General features: G+C 40.6%; 1 protein-coding gene across 11 annotated transcripts in view; it reads right to left on the minus strand.

Annotated features, from left to right (window-relative positions):
* Window positions 1–25,569, minus strand: part of SYTL2 (synaptotagmin like 2) — a 115,627-nt gene that overhangs the window by 36,582 nt on the left and 53,476 nt on the right. For all 11 annotated transcript variants that reach the window (XM_053900147.1, XM_053900146.1, XM_019449983.2 and 8 more), the window contains exons 3-6: window positions 15,263–15,414; window positions 12,806–12,938; window positions 1,318–1,399; window positions 284–398 (exon numbers count right to left, since the gene is read on the minus strand). In XM_053900147.1, the coding sequence (XP_053756122.1) occupies window positions 284–398; window positions 1,318–1,399; window positions 12,806–12,938; window positions 15,263–15,414 (482 nt within the window). The remainder of the gene's footprint in view (window positions 1–283; window positions 399–1,317; window positions 1,400–12,805; window positions 12,939–15,262; window positions 15,415–25,569) is intronic.

Below are 25,569 nucleotides of genomic sequence, written 5' to 3' on the forward strand. Positions count from 1 at the left end.
AATGCCTCTGGTCAAAAAATTCCCCAGTTCACTGAGGGGGAACCTAAGGCCTGGAGGTCAAACATCAAGTGTGAGCTGAAGACTGGAATGCGTGAACTTCCAGTTTCTAAAATTTCTGCTTCCTTCCCTCAGGCAGGAAACCAATGGGCACAGTAGAATAAGAAAATCATCAGGACTTTTCACTTTCTCTTGAAAGTTCTTTTAGTTAAAGGAACTCTGAGAATTTCCGTTGGTCCACAGATAACAAAGATACAAATATCTAGTCCATAAAAATAATATTTACCTTCTTTTGAAGTCTGAAAGAAACCAGCCTTTCCATTTTTTGACGGCTCACTTTTGGTTTGTTGAGATAAGTGATCTTCTGGCAACTTGGAGCTATTAAATGGGTTCTTCCTTTGCTGGGGAAAAATATTGTTTATTAAACTCATTTTAAACGTCATAGCAGCAACTCAGTGTTAACAAATGCTTATTAGTTCCAAAACTTGATAGTTTCATCCAGTAAACTCTGTCTGGCATGTTTGAAAAATTACTGTCCTGGTTAATGTGGCTGACACAGAATTACCAAATATGCCAGACCAGAATTAAACTGTATAAAATATACTCAATCCCAGAGTCCTACAAAGTTAGACCAGAACCAGGCATTCAAATCTAAACCTCACATTTTACAAAGGTGAGAAAACTTGGGCCTGGTCTAGGTTAGGGTAAAGCTGAGACTGATCAGGGCAGATTCCCCCAATGCTCTTTCTACATAAAAGACTCTCACTGTGCTAGATTAAAGCTGAACTAAATACAATTGTAACTTATCTTTCCTATAAAGATTTAAAAGACACTTATCAAGGTATTTGGAGTGCTTCATAATCACTATTATGATCATCAATTCCAATGACAGAAAGGGGAACAGTAAATAGAATTTTTTTATTAATATAAGGCTGAATATGCTTATTGTCTTGACCTTCATAAATTGGCAATCCCCTCCCATAAGCAGAACTCTAACAGAGATTCAGGAAGCTATGAATAGGAACATGGACTGATATGGAACTAACAAGCTACTTTCCGTATGCTTAACAGCAGCAATCCCCAACAGGGGATTTTTTTTATTCTCTAGGGCAAGAAATCGGGGTCTTCAGCAATGTAGAAACATGGTATTCACCAACTTTTTCACCACAAGAGTGACTTCTTACATAAAATAGTAAAAATTATCTATATTTGATACAAAAAAGGACTACAAAATCCTCTTTATATCATGGTACTTTGATACAATGAGAAAAATGGCATTCCTGCCAAAAATGAGACTTTTGGAGTCTGAGCTCAATCTACCTTAGCCGGAGACACAGCTGACTTCCTTGTGTTTTCCTGGGACATATCAATCACGGTGGAAGCTGGATTTACCACGCTAGAACTGCAAAAGAAATAATAATTCAGAGAATAAACCCTCACCCTTTGAGGAAGCATAAATCATGCCTCTGAAGCTGAAAGCTATTAAGGCAGGACAGGAGAGGAAGTTTGTAAAACCAAACTGCCGGGAAGGGAGAGAGAGTTGGGGCCTAGATCATTAAGCAGCAAAGTGAAGGCAGAGGCAGAGCAGACATGAAAGACAGGCATGAGACAAGCAAAACCATCAGAAGCCTTGAGATTTTTATCATGGTACCAGACACACAGGAGGTTCACAATGTAAATTTGTAGAGATGAACCCATCTCAAAGTCAGAAGCTAAGGTCAGGTGCAGATGACAGGGAGCAACTTATCTCAAGGCGAGGGGATGTCATTGCTGAAAATAAAGCCCCAAAGAGTTTCAGGGCTTGGTTTCACAGAATGGCAGTGGTCACTCTAACTCAGGCAGGAAATAACTGAAGGAAAAACTCTGGTGAGACCAGTGACTTGACAGCCGATCGAAGAGATGCTGTGCAGGGAGGCCGGTACATTCAGGCAACTTGGTGAGGGCTCTCAACCTAACTCTCCTAACTCAGGCTGGGCAGTGAGTTCTTATTCAAATACAAAAGGGGTAAGGGCAAGCACAGCAGCCAAAAGATGGTGGCAGGTAGAAGCCTGGGGCTGGCTCAGAAGAGTGAAGAAGATTCTCTACCCAAGGGACAGGACAGCCCCAGGGTGAGAGCACGGTGAGAGTAAATGGAGAAAAGGGAGTTTAGCAGGGTTCCCTCCTGAACAACCACTCCCATGGCTATTAAGGAAGAAAGGAAAAAGAGAGTCAGAGTGGCCCCGGACAGACAAGAAGAAAACCATCTGTTCAGACTTCCTGCTCCAGTGGCCTTGCCTCAGGCATAAAAGGTGAAGTCACTACTGGCTGAAACCACTGTGCCCAGGTGGACTCCACCTGTCCTCTTAGTGACATCACAGACTCAAGAACTCGGAAAATACCTAAGAAGGCACCGGCTTTTCACCATGTAGCAAAGGAACTCGATGTTGGGGAAAGAGAGCAATTTTCCCCAAAGCCACAGAGCCCTGCCCAAGAATATGGTTACTCAAAACATGGGCTACTTGTTCCCACAGCTTCATTTCCTTTCTTTCCCTCTGCACTTCAATTGTTATTTTTTGCACAGACTTAGTCCCAGGAAAAGGATGAACTTTTGAGGAAGCCATTCTTCCTTTTGTTACTCTCTTCATTGTTCCAGAAAGGAATTGCGGCAGTTGAGGCAGATGTATATAAAATACATCTTGATTACATGGATGTGACAAAGAAGGGAAAAGGATGGGGAAGGGAAGGGCAAGGAACAAGAATGGGAAATTTATAATGGAGCTAGAATTAAGGCTCATAGAAAAACACATTGCAGGAGGCTATTCTTACAACAGTGGGCACAAATTTCAATCAAGGTATCTATCAGACAACATGAAAACAAGTACCTGGTCACTGAGAGAACTCACGGTGTCCATACAATAAAAATAGCCAATAGCTCAGGACTGGAAAGCACTATCTCTTGACTGTCATTTTAAGAAGCCCATGAATGACACAAGGAACCTTACAGCAGAGGCTAGGCTCAGTTTCTTAGAATGTTTTGTATCATCTCCTTATAAATAAAGCAGTTGTATAATCAGAGGACCTCAACCAAATGCTACTGGCTCCATGGATCACCCATTTTGTCCTGCCATCTTCTTCCCTCCTCTCCCACTCACCAAGACTGAAGGATAAGCAGAGTCTCAACTCTCTCCCCTCTCTGCTCCCCGGAAAACCAGTTCCTGTGCTTCATAGGCCCCAGTTCTGAGTGCCCATATTTCACATCATAAAACCAGACATGAAACTAGTCTCTCTCTTTCTAAACTCTATCAACCAATGTATGTCAGGTCCACTATGAAGTACCTCTTTGACCATCTTTATAAACCCCCTGCAATGCCTTGTACAGCACCTGATACACAACTTGTGAAAAACTGAAAAATGAAGATCACTGAGCCAGTGCCAGGCAGCAGATAGGTATCCGTGATTTTTTTCTTAAAAAACCCATGTTATTTGCCAAACAACAACAAGGCACATTATTTAAGTTTAAAATAAATGCCTTTGTTTCTATTAGTTCAGAAAACAAAAGAGGAAGAAATGACACATTCAGAGCACATGGGCAGACACTAAAGTACAGAGATACAGTATCACTGGGCCACTGTGTGTGTTGGGAGAGGGAAAATGACAAGGGGGTGGGACACGTGGTTAGGGACTGGGTTAGACTGCTTAGAAAAAATGAAAACAACAGTCTTGTGCCTCAAAGTCTGTAAAAATACAGCTACTTCTCAGATTAAGCTCTGGCTTTACTTCTCTCAAGGAATACAGCAATGTTTTGCATTCCTGCCTTTTATTTGGCAATCATCTTATCCTCAGCTGATTTTTGCAACAACCCTTTGAGGTATGTATGCTTCTCCTCATTTTACTCATGAGAAAAACTAAGGCTTGGGAGGTTAAATAACCTTGATGTCACAAAATTAATAAATGAAGAGCTGGGGATTTGAGCCAGGTGTGTCTGACCCTGACCCAACAGACAATCACACGAATAATGGCGAGGCTACACTGCCTCTGATTTCTCACGTTAATAAAGTGGTGGTTTATAGCAAGAAGACTGAAGTCCAGGTGATCCTTCTTTCCCAGTGACTGTCACATCTGTCACTTCCTTTCTACCTTTACAGTCACATCCTTTATTTCTATCAACTTTATTAGCCTCACATCTGACCTCCTGATTCTAAAGTTCCACGAATCCATTCAGCATTCCGCCACTAAGCTGGGATGATCTCAAACACAATTTTGATCATGTCACTCTTTTGCTCGTTCTCCTTCCCTGATTCCCCAAGGCCTATTGGAATGAAGTCTGTTTAAACTTGTCAGGAAGAAACTGGAGATGCTCCACCATGTACCCAATATACTTTCCCACTCTTTCCTTCTATTGCCCCTTCATGCCAAAGAGTTCCATCTACTCATTATCCCCAAAACTCACTTGACTGTTGTCTCCACTTGGTCTATCCCCCCCGCCCTGCCCTCATGTGTTTGCTCAGCTCTCTGCCCAAATCCTTGCTGTCATCTCCAAGCCCAGTCCAAATCTCACCGCCTTGTGATACTGCTCCTGTATCAGCCCAGCTGGAAGTGGGTCTCCTTGTCTCAAATCCTTATATCACATTTCAGTGGTACTTTGGATTCGAAATTTGCTCTCTGCCTGGCACTATTTGTTATCACATGATCAGATATTCACACACACGGATGCATTATTTTTCCTAAGAGAATATAGACTCTTTATAGGCAGATACTGTGTCTTTGTTTCTTGGAATCCCTCCCCAAGGCAGTAGACTGTGTCCTGCATATAAAAGATACTCAATACATTCCACAGGACTAGATTTTTAAACTGTAGCAAGCCAAATTCCACACCCCGTGCTTGTAATTCTTCCCTCAGGCACCCTTCAAAAACTACCTGCCATGCCAGAAGGAACACTTAGACAAAATGTGTTTACTTTTTAAAAGAATTATTAAAGTATTAGATTATGATATTGACATTAGGGTTAAAAGTATCTGCATTTTAATACAAGTCTTGGAAAACTTAACTAAAAAGAATAATAAGGTATCATACTGTTGCAGGGATGCTGGGGAAAGAGGTGCAGCTTTAAATCATACCACGTGGCCAGCTGGACACTCAACCTGTTTCTGTGTCTAGCCATAAAGTGCTCCCAAGCACATATAGTGACTTTTAAGAGTTTCTGAACCTTAACTGGCCTTTCCCTCTAAAAAAGTTAAAAATAACAGCAGACATCTTACACTAGTTCTTTGCAGCTTAAATATTAACAGTGTCGAATCAGAAGCAAATTCTGCGAGTGATTTTTTTCACATGTTGTTTCTGTTGTTCACCTCTCTCCCCCTTTGGGTGGCGAGTTTCTTGGAAGCTAATGCTGGGTCATGTCCCAAGTGCCCAACACTGTGCCAGCACATGTTACACTCAGTGAAGCTCAAACACATGGATAAACAAATGAAGAAATGGCTCAGGGATAAAGTGAGGGAAGTAAATTAGAAAATATGCTACACCAAGCCTTTCAAGTCAGCATTTTTTTTTAAGTAAAACATTACTTGTCTGATGCCACCATACTTCATGCTACAGAATTCTCTAACATGAATATTCTCAGCCAAGTGTAAGACACTCTGATGTCACAGTGAAACTATTTCTACCACAGGTGATTTGGGCAAATCCAAGATCCTATACGATTAAGAAAGATTGTTTTAAAGTGCTCAGTATATGAATGGATAAAGAAATTGTGGTTTATATACACAATGGAATACTACGTGGCAATGAGAAAAAATGAAATATGGCCTTTTGTAGCAACATGGATGGAACTGGAGAGTGTGATGCTAAGTGAAATAAGCCATACAGAGAAAGACAGATACCATATGGTTTCACTCTTATGTGGATCCTGAGAAACATAACAGAAACCCATGGGGGAGGGGAAGGAAAAAAAAAAAAAAAAGAGGTTAGAGTGGGAGAGAGCCAAAGCATAAGAGACTGTTAAAAACTGAGAACAAACTGAGGGTTGATGGGGGGTGGGAGGGAGGGCAGGGTGGGTGATGGGTATTGAGGAGGGCACCTTTTGGGATGAGCACTGGGTGTTGTATGGAAACCAATTTGACAGTAAATTTCATATATTAAAAAATAAAAAACAAAAACAAAAACAAAAACAAAAAAAATAAAAAATAAATAAATAAAGTGCTCAGTATAAGTGATTCTGGGGGGCAGGCCTCTAAGAAATGAAATGGTCACATCACTGCATATGCAATATATCCAAGGACAAAAGATCAAATGCATTGTCCTTAGAATGGCATCTCTACCTTGCTTTTGGGAGAAAGCTAGGTGCTTCACATTGAGCTTATTATTGGGGGAGGGGTTGAGGTAAGTGGCTAATTCTTCTGGGAGATTGAAACAGGGAGAGGAAGAGGGAGAAAGAGAGGGAGAGACTAAGAGATTGAGACACAAACAAAAGCCTTCCAGGGAAAAGAACATTAGTAGAAACAATAACATTATTTCAGAATTAAAGACATGGTTTTAATTTCTTGGTCCCAATTCAACAGAGGATAAGACAGAGATCGGTGGCAAAAGTATCACTGAAGCATAGGAAGTGAAGCTTAAAGATTAGCATTTTTGTTCATTATGATGACTCACAAGTAATCAGTGCTTTAACTCTACCAAAACCAAAGTGAGGTGAGGACGTACAGCTTCTCTTATAAGAAAACTCATTGTTTTCTCACCACTTCCTAGGGAAGTGCAGAAGCCATGGAAAGAAATACCACAGGGAAAGCTTCACCTTGTTCTCCCTGAACTCATTTTGGAGATATTCTCTAGGGATTTTTTTGATTAACAGACATTACAAACCTCTGCAGCAGCCAAGCTCCCTCCTACCTCCATGCCTTCTGGTACTCTACTGTGAATGCCCCCTCTTATAGTTGTCCAAATGTGAGAATACCCCTCACATTCTTGTCCATCTTTTATAATCACCAGAGCTCATGGTGATACTGCTGAGCTGAGAGATTCTCAGTAACGCAAAGCAATGAAGTCTGTAGGCTATCGATCATGTTCTTCATTTGTAGCTTAACTTTTCCCTTTCTCCTCTTTTCTACTCTATTCCTGAGTTCCAAACTACTTCATTCAATCATTCATTCATTCACTCATTTGTTCATTCGTTAACCCCTCATTCACCATTATTCTTTACCTCATAATTCATTACCTTATCAACTGTTTTCATTCAAGTGGTCAGTCTCTCACTCTCCGTCTATTCTCCATTCATTCATTCCTTCCTTCATTCATTCCACAAGACACTCTTTGGGCACTGTTGTATGTGTTAGGAATAGGGCAGTGAACCAAACAAAATATAGCAATAAACCAAAAGGCCTTTTCCTCATGCATTTGGAGGGTGGGGAAGGACAATACATACACACAAAAATAAATATGTAACCCAATGTCAGGTGGTGGTAAGTGTGCAGAAGGACAATAAGAGAAAAGTGCTGGAATTCATATATTCCCCAGATACTTATCACTACTTGTTAGGTGCTTGGTACATGGTGGTGAATAATATCCATGTCCTCAACACTGAGAAAGAAATGCAGTGACGCTCAGCCCTGGGAAAAATCTGGATTTTTAAAAGTTCCTTGGGGAGTTCTGACATACAACTCACAGTTGAGAATATCTCATCAAGTAACCCACATATCTTTTATAGATTATTAGATATCCCTGTGTCATACAAACACCTGAAATTTCTTCTAATTTCATCTCTAAAACTGTCATACGTTTCCTCTTTTCTCCACTCCTTTGATTAGGTTCTTACCATCTCTCACCTAAACTTCTGTTACAGTGTTCTAATGGAATTGCCTAACCCCATCTTCCACAGTTATCAGAATGATCACTCTAAAAAGCAAACTTGATCAAAATGTCATTTGATGGCTCCTTGTGACTTAAAGGAAAAGTCCAGCTTTTTGGCCAACATGTAAGGCTCTTCACAATCTTGCTCTGGTCTCTTCCTACAGCATAACTGCCCATCACTCACAGAGCACATCTACTAGACCATTTTCAGGTCTCCAACACGCCAGGCCCTCATGTTATTCTCTGTGCCTATATTGTCATTCTCCCCATGTCTACCTAACATAATCCTTCTCATCTTTCAAGAACTGACTTACATATAACTCTCTCTAGAAGCTTCCCTGACAACCCCTCGCATTCACCCTGGACACGGGGCTACTCCTCTGTGCTCCCATAGCTTTTAATTACACTTATCATGTGACATCACAATTTATGGTTATACATGACAGCCCCTTTTGCAAACAATAAGTTCCCTAAGGACAGGGACCATATGTTGTTCATCTCTGAGGTCCTAGGTACTATCTTGCATACAATAAATATGGAATAATTACTGACTGACTAAATAAATGACTGAATGAAGAATAAATTAGAAACCCTATAAAATGACTTATTCTACTGGGTGCTAGCAAGACATTGAATCAGTGTTTCCAATCAGCTACATACAGTGATATTTAAACATTTTATTTCTAATAAATATCCTGAAAGTAAACCGAGCCAATATATGGATTAACTGTTCCATCCTAACCATTCATACCTGTTTCTCTTTCCTATTTTTGTACACATTTCACTGTCTTTCTTCTGGCCTTTCTGAACTCTTCTGCCTGTGGTTTAGGCTGGCCCATAGTACCCCCTGCTGATTTTGCTCCAGCAAAAGCAGTAACTGACCTCTGACGGAGGACATCTATTACTAGGGCTTGTTTGTATATAGTCAGAGTATACTACCACCTCTTTGATATGATGCCAGGGCACTGAGATGCCCACTGCCACTAACACAGTCCTCTCTGCACCTAACACTTTGCTTCCCTTGGTTGAAGGCTCTGATCCCCATCAGTCTGCATTCTGAAGGTAATTCTTTAATCTTTAGAAACCATTAGGGACTGGAAGTCTTCCCAGCAGAAAGTCTATACAGGGTGGGAGACAGACACGTGACAGACCTCTGAATCCTTTCATTGAAATGCCCTCATCTGCACTGCACACCACATGATAAGAACTACTTGGGCTGTGTGTTGGGATGCCACAAACATGCTCAGGTTCTTATTTCAATAAGGTGACCATTCAGAAAAGGCAAGAAGCTGAAAATTTCCATCCATGCAGGGTTATTAAAAAGTCAATATTCCTTAGAGTGGAATGCATGCTAGATTCCTTCAAAGGAGAAAGGAGAGGCCATCGGGCAACTGAGGGATGTGGGATGGGGAAGGATGTGAGAAGAGGAACCAGAAGGGGAAAAGAAATGAGAAGGTTGGAATGCACTTGAGAAACTAGCATTTTCTTTAGTGTATTGGGCTGGTCCTGTGAGAGGCCACAGTGTTAATATAAGCTATCACAGAGACCAATCTTCAGACAGGCAGTCTTAAAGGAAGAGATTAGAGAGAGAAACTACAACGCCAGTCCACTTGCAGCCTCCTTCAGACCAAAGCAGCACCAAAATGGGGACATCTAAGACTATCAGTGTTGCCCGGAGCACCCAACATTGTTTCACAGAACATGTCATCCCAAGTAACAAAGGAAGGTCTTCTCATCCCAAAACAGGTCTACCTCTATAGTCAAGAGATGTTATACCTCATTTATGGGCAGGGTCCTGACCCCCATGGGAAGAGCTTCTCACATCTTTATTTGTATACTCCCCACCTTGGTTCAGCCATGTCTTGTGGATTATTTGGGGATAGGGAGGACATGATGTGCTATCAAGGTGTGGTTCATGAACCAGTGTCAGTCTGAGAACTGCATGTCACTGGTTCGCAATGAGGGGAGTACAGAAATTGAGTGTATACATTACACTCATTTATAGCAATTTGCTAAGACATCCCAGAACTGTATCGGGGCTTTATACTTTGTATGACTTTGCTGTTTTCTGTATTTCATTTTTGTTATATTTTTATATAAGATTCCAATCTGTGATGACTAAGAAATACAGATTATTTTTTAAAAAACCAAAACACTGGTCTTTGACCACAGTTTGTGCCAATACTGCACAGTTAAAATTCAGCAACCAGCACTGGAACTGTGAGCATTTGGAGTTTTCCCTTTGCCACTTTAAAGAAAACCTCACTCTCTACTCCTTCATTCATCAAACCTCTCTCTACTTCCTTGTGTGACAGGTGCAAACAAAGATGAGTTCCGGAAGAATGCAGGTACCAGATGGCGCGTGAGTTCATGCCAGGCACCCACAGTGTTTCAATTCTTCCCAGGAAGGACCCCACAGAACTGTGCCCATACAAACAAGGAATCTTGCCACAGAACCTATTAGAAAAACTGCTTCAGAAACTGCAATATCTACTCACTGTTGCCTCACAACACTCCCGGACACCTGACTCCTGGCTAAGAAAATATTGACAGGTACTGAGTCATGCTATTGAAGTTCAATTCCACTAAAAGTACAGGCCCCAAAATACACTTAACACACCCAGTTCGCAAAGGTTAAAGTATAGGTGAGAAACACCGCAGGAACCCGATACTGAGTAAAGTACTAGCTTCTGACATGGGAAGGAAGAAGTAAACAACAGCTCCTTCCACAGTTCTGGATGATAACCACCCATGTCACGTCATGAGCAAAGCAGCATACATTTTTATTCTGACATTTTTATTCTTGCCTTCTGAACCATACCTCATCTATGTTATAATAACATAATTATAAAGCCACTGGAAATTGCCAATTTTCTTTCTTCCTGTGAAATGCTAAGTGGTTCCCACATCTCATTTCATTTAATCTCATAATATCCTGGTGAGGCAGCTCTGCTCTGATTTACAGATGAAACCAGAAAGACTCGTCTGAGGCCACACAAGGAATGCAGAAAATAATGAAGATATGACTTGGGGAAGCTATATTAATAGCCTCAAATTGAGGAACAGGGGAGAAACACCCACCAGCCTGCATGGGGATCATGAAGAAAAGAAGCCAGGTAATGAGGGCAGCGGCGCCTTTGTCCCCCAGGCCCTTTGAGATGAAATGCGTTCTTGGGAGAAGGACAGGAAGTCTGACCCAGATAAAACTGTGCAGTAAGCTAAGTTGGTCTTCTGACACCCCCAAATCTCCTTTCCCCTTCTGTGGTACTTGAACCCTCCTCCCCTAGTTAGTCAGTGTTCTGATGTCCCCATCACCCATCAGATTGGCTCTTAGGAGCTGCTCTTAGCTCCTTAATGATGATTCTAAATAACTGTGTTCTCACTCCTGGAGTTTCTAATACTTAAGTTCTCATCTTTCCCTATGGAAGGAAATCCTTTATCTCATTAGGGGGATTGCTGGAAAATGGGAAGTCACCAAGGGGAAGTGGTAGGGGTCGATTCTCACTCAATGTATGTGAGAGTCCATACTTCCATTCACTAAATGACCACTATGTGCTATTGACCATTTTAAGAATTCTACATTTACTAGCTAATTAAATTCTCAATAATCCTGCTGGAAAATCATTATCATTCCATTTTTATAGTTGAGAAACCAAAGGCCCAAGAAGTTAAGTCACTTCTAACACAAGGTCACAAAATCAGTTAGTGACTACTTATTGTTTAACTTCTAGCCAACATGGTTTCTACATACAGAACATTACAAATCATCCCAGAGGGGAAACAGTCCAGCCTACAACCCATGGAACTGAGTCCTCTCCAACCGGGAGATGGATACTGGGTACCTTAATAGAATCAGTATTCCATTATTCATGTCATGTAACTTTACTCATATTTGGCTCTGAAATGCCTATTGATGCCTACATTATAGACCTTCTCCCTCATGTGTCAACTACATTAGAAATATCCCTGTTCCCTAGGTGCCTCAGACTTGGAAACTGACTCAGTGATTATCTTACAAGCAAATTTGTTGACTTCAGCCCTGTTGTAGACTCTGAATTGAATTGTCTTCACTGAGGAGGTACAGATACAATGCAACTGCCTTCCCACCAAAGGGTAATAACTATACCTCCAAGGGATGAACACCAATGGGAAGATCTTAAATACCTAAAAGCAAATCATCAAAAGGTTTCTGGCAATGTATCTCCACAGTCAGGTACTTCTTAGGAAGGATGCACAAATGTACATTTTTGACTGGCCAGATGGTAACAGGTATGGAAAACACCAAAAAAATAAAAAAAATGAAGACTGAAATATTGAGGACAATCTGCATCCTAAAGAGGCATTTACTGAGCACCTCCTATATACCAGGTATTCTACCTACGTTATCACTAATTCTCACTATAGTCTTTCCTGGTGTATGTATGTATATGTGTGTGTGTGTGTGTGTGTGTGTGTGTGTGTGTGTGTATATATACACACACATATATATATATATTATCTTTCCTATCTAGAGTTAAGAAAAGAGACTCAGAGAGGTTAAATGACTTGTCCATCATCAAATGGCTAATAAGTGGCATATTTAGGATTTGAATTCATGTCTGGTTTCCCAGAAACTTGAGCTTCTTCCATTGAACCAGGTTGTACAATTTGATCATAATTCACCTCTTCTCTGAAACGACTATATTTATTTTGAAGTACCTCTTCATTCTACTCTAAGGTGAAATCATTAACACAAATAAAAATCAGCTATTGTTGGTGCTAGAAGAAATCACCCACTTAACATTTTAATTTTATTTAACATTCATGTCTGTTAGAAATTCTCGAAGTTGAAAGAGTACTGCTCAGGCTTTGTCCACATCAGGTCCCCAAATTCTCTCATACATACTCCCATCAAAGTGCCTGTGAGAAGAGTCTGGTGTTTGCACTCATAGCACACCAGGCCATGAATCCCACATCCAGCGGCTCTCCCTGTGAGCTCTACCTTACCTTGGGCTTGCTGGTGCTACATCCTCTGGCTCTTCTAGAGCACCAGTTAGCTCTGGGGGAAGGATAGCATCTTTGTTGACATTATTCACCCAGCTTTCCTTTGCCTCATTTGCTCTGTCCTTACTCTGCTCAGCTGAAAGAGGAAACAATAAAGACAGGAAGGTTATCCCTCACCTCCATGACCTACAACTCTTATAGTAGCTCTTATCACTGAAGCTCAAACTTGAACCTCAGGCCTTTCCAGAGTGCCAAGGCAATCACTAATGAGTCTGAGTATCCAGGGTCAGAATTACATCTGTAAGTCAAGTCAGTAGATTCTCATATTGTTAGCTTCCCTCAAGCAGAATCTCCTGAGAGCATGATTGTACATTTAAATGTGCAGGTAAATCCAGAGACCACTACAGCAAAATGCTGACCACCTCTAAGTGGATCTGACCTCAACTGGGGACAGGACTAAATATGTATGCCAGGGGAATTCTCTGGTCAGTGAGTCCTCATTGGAACAGAGACACCATCATTACCAAGCATTTACCAAACATCAACAGTGCCTGACTTGAGGTTGGGCTCTGGGACCCAAAGGGAAATAAACACTTATCATCTGGAATGTTCCTCTCCACTGCCTCTTCCTTCCCCCAGTCTCTACACATCCAAATTCTACATACTCCTCAATACCCAGCTCAGATGCCAAGGCCCCCTAAAAAACTCTGCGTTCCCTATTCAGGAAATAACTTCTTTTTGCCTCTGAACATCAGATCTTTTCACCAGCACCTCTCATAGCATCTACCAAGTACTAAATGCCAGACACAGTGCTGAGTTTTTTGCATGCATTTCCTTGTGAGGAAGGAGTTTTTTTCCAAGTTCACAGGTTTGGAAATTGAGGATCAAAAAGTTCAGGAGACTTGCCTAAGACCACAGAGCCAATAAATGCCAGGAATGCTTATACATCAACGTTAAGAAGATGAAGCAGGGGTGCCTGGGTGGCTCAGTCGGTTAAGCGTCCGACTTCAGCTCAGGTCACAATCTCGCGGTCCATGAGTTCGAGCCCTGCGTCGGGCTCGGGGCTGATGGCTCAGAGCCTGGAGCCTGCTTCTGATTCTGTGTCTCCCTCTCTCTCTGCCCCTCCCCCGTTCATGCTCTGTCTCTCTCTGTCTCAAAAATAAATAAACGTTAAAAAAAAAAAAAAAAGATGAATCAATATAAGGGCTCCCAATTACCAAATAGTCACATTCCAGGGTGGTATTCCCTACAGAGTCTCTCTACACATAAGTCTAATTTCTTCAATTGCAAAACAGAATCCACAATAGTAACCTGTACCTATCAAGAGTTCTGAAGGCCGGGATGGTTTTGAAAATCAAGAGGGATGCAAGCAACACATGGCATATACTCAACAATAAGCCTTTATTTGCAAGGAGTATGACTCTGAGTCATAAAGAATGAAATCCCAGTGCGCCATTTGCCAATGATACAACCTTGGACAAGTAACTTCACTTCTCTGAACTTTACATGTCCCATATATAGAACGGGGATAATAATACCTACTTTACAATATTGCTGCTATAGTTACAAATATAGAGAGTAAATGCCTATCATGTATTATATGATCAAAAGGTGAGAGCTGTTTTCCTTATTGTGTACAGGTTAGATCTACACAGGGGCTATTCTCAGGGGTAAAAGTTTATACTGTCTAGTCTAGAGTGAAAGAGAAGGCACACTATAAATGTTTAATAAACCCAACAGAATTCTAAAGCCCTCAAAATACTGTCTTTACAGTCTCTTAAGTAATACACTTGGTTGATTAAAGAGGTATCAGATGTTAAAGTTGTTGAAAGAGATGCTAGTCTCTTTCTGTCACCCTACCCAAAGGAAAAGGTTTTGAATCTTTAGAGTTAAAAGCCAAAAGGAATGCAGGGGTAAATGCCCTATAAACCCCAACTGTTGGGGCGCCTGGGTGGCTCAATCAGTTAAGATTCTGACTCTTGATTTCAGCTCAGGTCATGATCTCACAGTTTGTGAGTTCAAGCCCCATGTGAGGCTCTGTGCTGAAAGTGCAGAGCCTGCTTGGGATTCTCTCTCTCTCTCTCTCTCTCTCTCCCCCTCCCTCCCTCCCTCCCTCTGCCCCTCCCTTGCATGTGCATACTCTCTCTCTCTCTCTCTCAAAATAAATAAAATAAACTTAAAAAAAAATAACCCCCAACTGTCTATACTACTACAACTCAATACAGTCTCTAAAGGACTTCCCATGTTTTTCTACATTACCCTGGGTCACTTAGTCCTGCCTTCATCCATCTGAATTCAGGGCAAGAGGATTTTGAGCTGGGGGACTATACATTATGCAAAGCACACCTCTAAATGACATCCCTCAGCAGCTTCCAGTAAAGATTCTAACACCCTTCCCTTCTCTTGACAATGCCTTCCCCACAAATGCTGGCTCAAAATGTACTACCCAAATCAACTCACCTGCTACCTGGAGCTTCTTCTTTCTCATGGATGCTCTGATGATATCTGCACCATGAATTCTGTCTCTGTGCCTTTTTGCCTTGGCTTCATAAAACCACTGGCCACTCATATTCTTCAACTGTTGGTCATCCTTAATTTTTTCAGGCAAATGTCTACAAAAGGAAAAGAGCTTTACTTTGCTGAGAGCCCATGGTAAATAAATGAGTTTACTGTGACAGTGCATAAAGAAATTTGTAAACAGAAAGACAAATAAAGCTCTCAATAATTTAGAAGACCCCACAAACCTCCTAGATGACTAAGAAATATATATTCCTCTTTGAATGAAAAGTCAAGAAAGACAAGGCTTACACTTTTTAAAAATCAAAGACTTTATCCCTGACCTCCACATGATGTCTGGAATTTCTCAAGAATGGATTCACTTTTGGGCTGTGGTCTTCTGTGTCTACTGTTCAAATGCAAACACCCCAGGGAAAGATGATATATTAAGCATCTCTAAGCTTTGGTCCCTTTAGCTGTAAAAAGAGGTTAATCATACTAATCTACTTCATGGGATTGCTTTGAGGATTAAATTAGCTAATGCATATAAACTGCCCTTTGCAAATGCCTGGCACTTAATACCCAATGAATAAGTGGTGGTGTAGTTATCAGCTCATCAATCCTTTCCATTTCAGTGAAATGAGTTTTATCAGAGACTTTCTGTGGGGGAAGTGCATGATGTCTCTGGGTCTTAATGCTAGGGAAATGAATGCTGAAAAAGCAGGCAGGAGGCAGGCAAGATCAAATTTATGGTAGGAGGGGGACAGGGAGTAGAGGCAGAGGCACAGCCAATTGTGCAGCTACTGCTTTCAAGGGTTCCATGATCACTCATGCTCACTGAAAAGCTAAAGCCTATAGAACAAAACAAATGCAGCCCTAAAACCTTCCTAATTTACTCACTTAAAAAGACACTGTTCTACTTAACAAGTCTTTTTTTGTTCATCGTGATAAGTGTATTCTTTAATTCTCATCCCCTATTTCTCCCACCACCACCCCCCTCATCCCCTCTGGTGACCATCAGTTTGTTCTCTATTGTTAAGCATCTATTTCTAGGTCTCTTTTTTCTTTGCTCATTTGTTTGTAAATTCCACACATGAGTGAGATCACATGGTAGTTGTCTTCCCATGACTGACTTATTTCCTTTAGTATTACACTCTCTTGCTCTATCCCTGTTGTTGCAAACAAGATTTCTTTCTTTTTTTAGTGGCTGAATATATTCCATTGTAATACACACCACTTCTTCTTTATCCTTTGCCTATCAGTGGACACCTGGGTTGCTTCATAGTTTGGCTGTTATAAATAGGTTGTAATAAACATAGGGGTGCATATACCCCTTTGATTCAGTGTTTTTGTATTTTTTTGGGTAAATACTTAGTAATGTGATTACTGGGTGGTAGGGTAGTTCCAGTTTTAATCTTTTGAGGAAACTCCATACTGTTTTCCACAGTGGCTGCACCAGTTTGCATTCCTACCATCAGTGCAAGAGGGTTCCCTTTTCTCCACGTTTTCACCAATACTTGATGTGTCTTGTGTTTTAATTTTCACCATTCTGACAGGTGTGAGGTGATGACTCATTGTAGTTTTAATTTGCATTTGCCTAATGATGAGTGATGCTGAGCTTGTTTTCATGTGTCTCCTGGCCATTTGGATGTCATCTTTGGAGAAGTGTCTGTTCATGTATTCTGCCCACTTTTTAGTTGAATTATCTGTTTTTGGTACTGAGTTGTATCAGTTCTTTATATATTTTGGATATCAACCCTTTATGTCATTACCAAATATTTTCTCTCATTCCACAGGTTGCTTTTTAGTTTCATTGTCTCCTTCACTGTGCAGAGCTTTTTATTTTAATGTAGTCCCAAAGTTTATTTTTGCTTTTAATTTTCTTGCCTTAGGAGACATATCTAGAAAAATGTTGCTAGGGCTAATGTCAGAGAGATTACTGCCTATGCTCTGTTCTAGGATTTTTTATTATTTCAGGTCTCACATTTAGGCCTTTTAATCCATTTTGAGTTTATTTGCATGTATGGTATAAAAACGAGGTCTGGTTTTGTTACTTTTCACATGGTTGTCCAGTTTCCCAATACCATTTGCTGAAGAGTCTTTTTCTCATTGGATATTCGTTCTTCTTATGTTGAAGATTAACTAACCATATAATTGTGGGTTTATTTTTGGATTTCTTTAATATTCCAGTGATCTATGTGTCTATTTTTATGTCAGTACCATACTGTTTTAATGACTCCTGCTTTGTAATATAACTTGAAATCTGGAATTGTGATACCTCCAGTTTTGTTTTTCTTTTTCAAGATTGTTTTGGCTATTTGAGGTCTTTGGTGGTTCCATACAAATTTTAGGTTTGTTTTAGCTCTGTGAAAAAAATGCAGTTGGTATTCTGGTAGGTATTGCACTAAATACGTAGATTGTTTTGGGTAGTATAGGCATTTTAACAATCTTTATTCTTCCAACCTATGAGCATGGAACATCTTTCCATTTCTTTGCATTGTCTTGAATTTCTTTCATCAGTGTTTCACACTTTACAGAGTACAGATCTTCCACCTGTTTGGTTAAGTTTATTCCTAGATATTTTATTGGTTTTGGTACAGTTGTAAACGGGATTCTCTTCTTTTTTTTTTTTTTTCAATATATGAAGTTGGGATTCTCTTCTTAATTTCACTTTCTACTGCTTCATTGTTAGTGTATAGGAATTTGAAGGATTTCTGTACATTGATTTTGCATCCTGCAACTTTACTGAATTCATTTATCAGTTCTAGCAGTTTTTTGGGGGGATATTTAGGGTTTTCTAAATACAGTAACATATCATTTGCAAATAGTGAGAGTTTTACTTCTTCCTTGCCAATTTGGATGCCTTTTATTTCTTCATGTTGTCTAATTGTTGTAGTTAGGACTTCCAGTACTATGTTAAATAACAGTGCTGAGAGTGGAACAGGCTTGTCTTGTTCCTGACCTTAAGGCAAAAGTTCTCAGTTTTTCACCATTCAGTATATTGGCTATGGGTTTTTCATATATGGCCTTTATTATGTTGCAGTATGTTCCCTCTAAACCTACATTACAGAAAGTTTTTATCATGAATTGGTGTTCTACTTCGCCAAATGCTTTTTCTGCATCTATTGAAATCATTATATGGTTTTTATCCTTTCTCTGATTGATGTAATGTATCATGTTGATTGTTTTGTGAATATTGAACCACTCCTGCATCCTAGAAATAAATCCCACTTGATTGTGGTGTAAGATTTTTTTTTAATATAATTTACCATCAAGTTGGTTAACATACAGTGCATACAGTGTGCTCTTGGTTTGGGGGGTAGATTCCCATGATTCATTGTTCACATACAACAGCCAGTGCTCATCCCAACAAGTGCCCCCCTCAATGCCTATCACCCATTTTCCTCTCTCCCCCATGCCCACCATCAACCCTCAGTTTGTGCTCTGTATTTAAGAGTCTCTTATGGTTTGCCTCCCTCCCTTTCTGTTTATAACTATTTTCCCCCCTTCCCTTCCCCCATGGTCTTCTGTTAAGTTTTTCAAGTTCCACATATGAGTGGAACTGTCTGTCTTTCCCTGCCTGCCTTATTTCACTTAGCATAATACCCTCCACTTCCATCCACATTGCTGCAGATGGCAGGATTTCATTCTTTTTCATTGCCAACTAGTATTCCATTTTATATATAAACCACATCTTCTTTATCTGTCCATCAGTTGATGGACATTTAGGCTCTTTACATAATTTGGCTATTGTTGAAATCACTGCTATAAACATTGGGATACATGTGCCCCTATGAATCAACACTCCTGTATCCTTTGGAGAAGTTCCTAGTAGTGCTATTGCTGGGTCATAGGGTAGTTCTTTTTTTAATTTTTGTATTGTTGGATTCAGTTTGCTAATATTTTTTTGAGATTTTTACATGTATATTCATGAGAGATATTGGCCTGTAGTTGTCTTTTTTTGTGGTGTTCTTATCTGGTCAGGGTGATACCGGCTTCATTGAATGAATTCGGAAGTTTCCCTTTCTCTTCTATTTTTTGGAATTGAGAAGAATAGGTATTAATTCTTCTTTAAGTGTTCGGGAGAATTTTCCTGTGAAGCTATCTGGTCCTGGATTTTTGTTTTAGGGGATTTTTTTATTATGGATTCAATTTCATTGCTGGTAATTGGTCTGTTCAAATTTTCTATTTCTTCCTGCTTTAGTTTTGGTAGGTTATTCATTTCTAGGAATTTATCCATATTTTCTAAGTTGTCCAATTTGTTGGCATATAGGTTTTCATAATATTTTGTTACAATTGTTTGTATTTCTGTGGTGTTGATTTTATTTGGGTCCTCTTTTAGAGGTTTATTAATTAGAGGTTTACCAATTTTGTTAATCTTTTCAAAGAACTAGCTCATAGTTTCACCTGTTCTATTGTTTTTTAGTTTCTATGCCATTTATTTCTGTTCTAATATTTGTTACTTCCTTCCTTTCGTTGGGTTTGGGTTTTATTTGTTCTTCTTTTTCTAGTCCCTTTAGGTGTAAGGTTAGGTTGTTTGAGATATTTCTTGCTTCTTGAGGTAGTCCTATATTGCTGTAAACTTCCCTCTTAGAACTACTTTTGCTGAATCTCAAAAATTTTGGACCATTATGTTTTCATTTTCATTTGTTTCTATACAATTTTTTATTTCTTCTTTGATTTCTTGGTTGACTCATTTATTGTTTAGTAGCATGCTATTTAACCTCCAAGTGTCTGTGCTCTTTCCAGATTTTTCTTGTGGTTGATTTCTAGTTTCATAGTGTTGAGGTCAGAAAAGATCCCAGAGTCAAGCTCCTACTTTTAAAGTTACAGGCCTTAAGTCCCACTGGTTGTAAGAAACCACATATTCAGGTCCTCTCAATTTCAAAGGCAAATATTATGGGAATTCATCCTCCATTTTATGGGTTCCCTGTGGGAAAGTCTGTTCTCTGCCCTTCTTTGTGCCACCAGCTTCCTCCGCACCATAGATGGCCCTAATCCACTTCACTCCCAAACTGGGCCTTCACTCTTCCTACCTTTTTCAATGTGGCCTCTTCTCCACCATTTAATTGTGGAGTTTGTTCTGTCAATCTTTGGGTTGTTTTGTGGGTTATTTATACCGATGTGAGTGTAATCTGGTTGTATCTGTGAGATGAGGTGGGCTTAGGGTCATCCTACTCTGCCGTCTTTCTAGCTGACCCTCTACCTGACAAGTCTTTTAACCTCTACATCTCTCCACCCATCTCGGTAAAATGAGAATCACAAACTCCAGAGTAGAGCAACAGAATAAAGAAGTATTAAAGCCTTAAGCAGACTTTGAACTTTTGGGAGGTAATGTGCTACATAAATCCAAGAGGGTTTATGATTGTCATTCAAGCTAATATGCACCCTTCCTAAGTAGCAAATCAAAATGTCTTAGCCAGAGAACGTTGTATGATGGCCACACCAAGGGGGTGGCAGCAGGGCTGTGTGTGAGGGTTGCACACTGGCATGCCCAGGAGTGGAGAAAACAGGAGGGATTCTAGCAAGTGCATGTCCTCTCTCCAAGGGTGCCTGGAGTGTCTTCCTCCCAAGAGTTCAACTCTCTGCTGGAAGTTTCTCTCCTCTCCCAGTTACCTAGGAAGAAGTGACCCCATCCCAAACTGTCCAGTTATGATAAAACATCACCAAACCCTGACAGAAACAGTCATCACTTTATGGTTTTGAATCACCAGGGAGGTCATGGTTCTTATCAAACATTTCTAATGGTTTCCAATTGTCTGATGCTTTTGACAAAGCAAACAATCCTCCATGGGCTACTGATGGAGCTTTTTTGGCTTCTCCTCCCAAAGGACCAAGTTTGAGTTCAATTCCAGAAGAGAGAAGTCCTTCTAGCATTCCATGATTACAAAGTGAGCCCCTAGGAGCAGGTCTTGTACTCTATATATCCTTATTTGGTATCTCTGGAAAACGGTGGGTATTTACTCAGTGCCTGTGGAGTGAAGGAATACCAAATGAGGCCCCTGACCACCTGGCTTCAGACTACCTTTTCAGATTCATTTTCCAGCATTTACCTCCAGACTCTACTCGCCAGTACTCTAGATTTCTTATTATTCCCCAAACTGCTCTTTCTGATCTCCATAAACATTACAAGCAGAAAGTCCTGGCAGAAAGATTACAAGGTTTAGACTCTCCCAAACAGGTCCAAATCCTTGTTCTAACCCTTCCTATATGTTACCTGGGCAGGTTACTGAACCCCTTGACACTACAGTCTCTTTGTAAAGAGAAGGAAAATAAGATCTACTCTGTAGGACTTCTAAGATGATTAAATGAGGTGTTTACCTGAAAGCACCTAACAGTGCCTAAATCTTGGTAAGAGGCCAATAAATGTGAAGTCTCTCAGGATATCTTTCCTCACTTCTCTTTGCAGTACATTGGTCCTTATCCTTCAGATCCAGCTCATGCACCACCTCACAGGGGAAGCCTTCCCTGATTGCCAAGACACATGTGAGCAGCTTGCCCTTCCCCCAGGCTCCCACAGCACTGACCACATCATGTTCCAATGATCTATTTGCACATCTGTCTCACCCACTACTCTGTGAACTCTGCAAACACCTTGTAGGTGAGGACTGCATCTTAATCACCTTTGTAATGCGAGCACCTCGCACCAAGCCTGGCACAGAGCTGATACCCAACAACTGTGAATTGAGTGAATAAAGAACAAATAAATGCTCAGCAGCCACCCCAGTCTGAGTCAGGCAAGATATAAGAGAGATCCTGTCACTGCTGGGCTTAAGTGAACCATACCCAATACAACGGCAGTGACGGGTATGGTTCACTTCCCCTGATGAGGCAGGACATCTCACTCTTGGGGGAATGGGAAAAAGCATGATGAAATATGGCATCAGCCATCATCTTGTTGAAAGAGACCACAAACCCTCATAGCATAACAACTCTCAACTCCTCTTCAGGTTATTTATTTACTTATTTTTGTTGTTCAGCTGAAACGTACTCTGTAGTCATCCTCGTGCAACTCTTACTCTGCTCCTGCCTGAATGACTGTCTGTAAGCCTTAATCATGCTAAACTTTCAGTGTGCAATGAACACACACCGTGTGAGTCAGGCTCACTCAAACACATTGGCCCCTGGAAAGGCTGGTAGCCATTACATTATAGAACGAGGGGTGAGTTTGTGGCTTAAGTGGCAAAAGAGTACGAAAATTTTCAAATTCATTAAGTGCCAATTATGTCTTTCCTAACATGATAATCACTGCTAGGTTTAATCAGTTTCCTTTTCTATCTTAGTCATTTGGAATATCCTATAGATGAATACATATATGTGACATTAAATCCCAAGTTTTACAAAGATGTAGGATCATTAAACAAAAATTCCACCATCTAGATGATGCTATTAAAATCTTCTCTATCAGCCGGGTTGATGTCTCATTTTTCATCAACTCTAATTGTACCAACAAAAATGGCATTTGATTCTCTAATTCGTATACCATTGAGTTGAAATGAGAAAAAGATAAATTTTTCGGCTCACAGTTTTCATTGCTTACCATCCTCTCCACACATGCACATTGTGCTTAGCAGAGAGCTGAGGATAGAGAAGATGCCCACTAAACCCTGCTGGGCTGGTGGGCAGAGATGAAGGTAGAAGAAAAGCACTCAGCCCATGAAGCACACTGTCCTGCTGGCCTTCCAGGCAGAATATGCCCCTCATGCCCCCCTCCTCTGGCTAATACATATAAAGCATGCATGTTGTACTGGGCCCCATGCTTGGCACTTAACATGCATCATCTATCATCTCATTTAATACTTACAATTTCACCATGATGTACAAAGAATTTAGTGAATTGTAAAAGACAGCCATCTTGCCTCCTCTGCGTGCTGAAGGCCATATCTATTCATTTGTTCATTCATTAATTCATTAATCCCCTATCATGTATTAGCCAGATGCTTGGAATTGTGCATAAAAAATTCAATCTACAGCCCTAAGCACCAGCCTCAACTTCTGTGTTGCAGAGTGTGAGCACTTCCAGAGGAAAGTTGGAAAAGCAGTGACACCCTCCAGTCCAGCCTCAGTATTACCCTCAGCCGATCCCCTGCTCCCCTTTGTATTCACACAACACACCCCAGCTTCCAGTGATTCATCATTAGGCAAAGGCTTACCTTCACAGGAGGGACCTTCATGATGTTATCTAGTCAACTGGACAAGAAACAGCAGTCTGTCCAGAGAGGCCCACTGGCCCACTCCCAGGCGCTTTTTTTTTTTTTAACTCCTCAGTATATTCTGGACAAGGCAGTTAGACTATGTGATTTGAGAATAGTCTGAGGCCAGAGAGGTTAGAAGGTTTGCCCAAGGTCACACAGAGCCAGGACCAGAAGCCATCCAGACTCCTGGCCAACACTGTTTCTGCTACTCCATCCTACCTGAGAAAGCCAAACATGATTTTGCTAAGATGGTCATCACACTTCACTTTTTCTACAAGGGAATTCAACCTTTGATAGAGAATCTGAGAACTAACACATGCAAAAATGAAATAAATTGCAAATGCTCCATGCGGAAAATGAGAGGAAACATGTGTCCCTTGTGTCATGGACACATCATAAATCCACACAATCTGCTGAGGCAGCACAGCATGAGGGAAGGAAGCACAGGCTTTGCAGTTTGATGAGCAAGGCTTCAATCTTGCAGGCGCTTAACCTCTTCTACCTCATTTCCTCACTGTAAAGCAGGTTTAGCTATACTGCTATGTAGATGAAAGGGGAAAATGTAAGTGAAGCTCAGGGTACAATATAGTTCCTTAACAAATGTTGATTCCTTTCCCTTTTGCACTGACAGAAAATACCCCAGAGGTCCTGAAAAGCAGTTCTTTAATGCCAACTGCCTTCCCTTAAAAAACTAGGTCTGAGGGGAGCAGCTAAGAATCATAAGATGTGGTTGCGGTTGTGATGGTATCTATGGCAAGAACGTCCATCACCGTAGATGTGGTTATGTATGCACAGGGGTGGGGGTGTGGTGCTGGTGGGGTACAGACGCACATGGGCAATGGTTTCCTGCTGACAGTATGACGCAAAGCACAGGAAACACCACCTTTAAAGTGTCTCGTTTCCAAACCATAAAAGACTAAAATTACATATGTGTATGTGTGATGGTGTTTCTTAAAATGAAAAGGGAGTAGGGAGAGAAAAAGAATCCATCCTAAAGTCTGCTTCACTGCTGGTCTGTGAAATGGCTCTAGCTGGTAGTTAGGGAAGCATGCTGAGTATACATGCATGGTAATGACTGAGCCCAGCACTTGTGGCTGTAGGCAGAGAGGCAGCATGAAACACAGTTGTGGTGGCAACAGTCACCTGGAACTGTTATCTTGCAGCTGCATCCTGAGACATCACACTGGATATTCCCTTGGGTTCAAGTCCATGCTCTACCAGGTACAGGGATTTGAGAACTGAACACTTTCCCTGTGTGACACTCATCTTTCTCATCCATGAAATCATCCACAATGTCTTGAATGAGCTTGGAGGTAAACAATTTGAACCCCTGGATATATTAGGAAAGGCAAACAGATTTCAGTTTGAACGCAAAATCTCACTTACAGCCATGCTGAAAAGGATTCTGAGGCATCATCTGGTCTTACTGGGCAACAGTGCTCCAGTCCATTGCCTTTCTAATGATGTCTTGTCGGGGTTATTATTAGAATTATATAATTTATGTTTCTAAAGCCACATTCCAAGTAGGAGAAGGACAGAAACTGAAAATCATGTTAGGGAAACAAAGCTGAGATTTTTAATTTGCAATTGATAATCCATTAAATGGACAAAAGTCAATTCTTTGAGGGCTGGGACCATGTCTTCATGACCCTAAAATTCTCTTCATATCATTGTCCAGAGTAGTTCCTTATACTTAATAGATGCTCAACTAAATTTCACTGCATTAAATTATTGAGAGTTTTAGGAGCAATTTGCTCCTGAAGAGTCAGACTACCAAGCATAGAATTTTGACCTATTTTAGAGGTAAAAGCAGAGTGGGGAATAAGGGAATTGAAATGTATCCATCACTTCTCATGAGCTAAGAAGATTAAGAATTATTTTACTTAATCCCAACTCTAATCCCTTGAGTTTGGTATTATGGTCATTCCCAGTCTCTGGGTTAAGGCTCCAAAAGGTTAAATAACCTGTCCAATGAACTATTGTTGGTTAGTGGTAAGGAGAGGATTGAAACTCATGTCAGTTTTGACTCCAAGGTTAAGCAGGGGAGTTCTTCCCTATTCTTCTGAAAGAATAATG

Source organism: Panthera pardus, unplaced genomic scaffold (genome assembly GCF_024362965.1).
Source record: "Panthera pardus isolate Hobbes unplaced genomic scaffold, ASM2436296v1 HiC_scaffold_12, whole genome shotgun sequence".
Classification (NCBI taxonomy): Eukaryota; Metazoa; Chordata; class Mammalia; order Carnivora; family Felidae; genus Panthera; species Panthera pardus.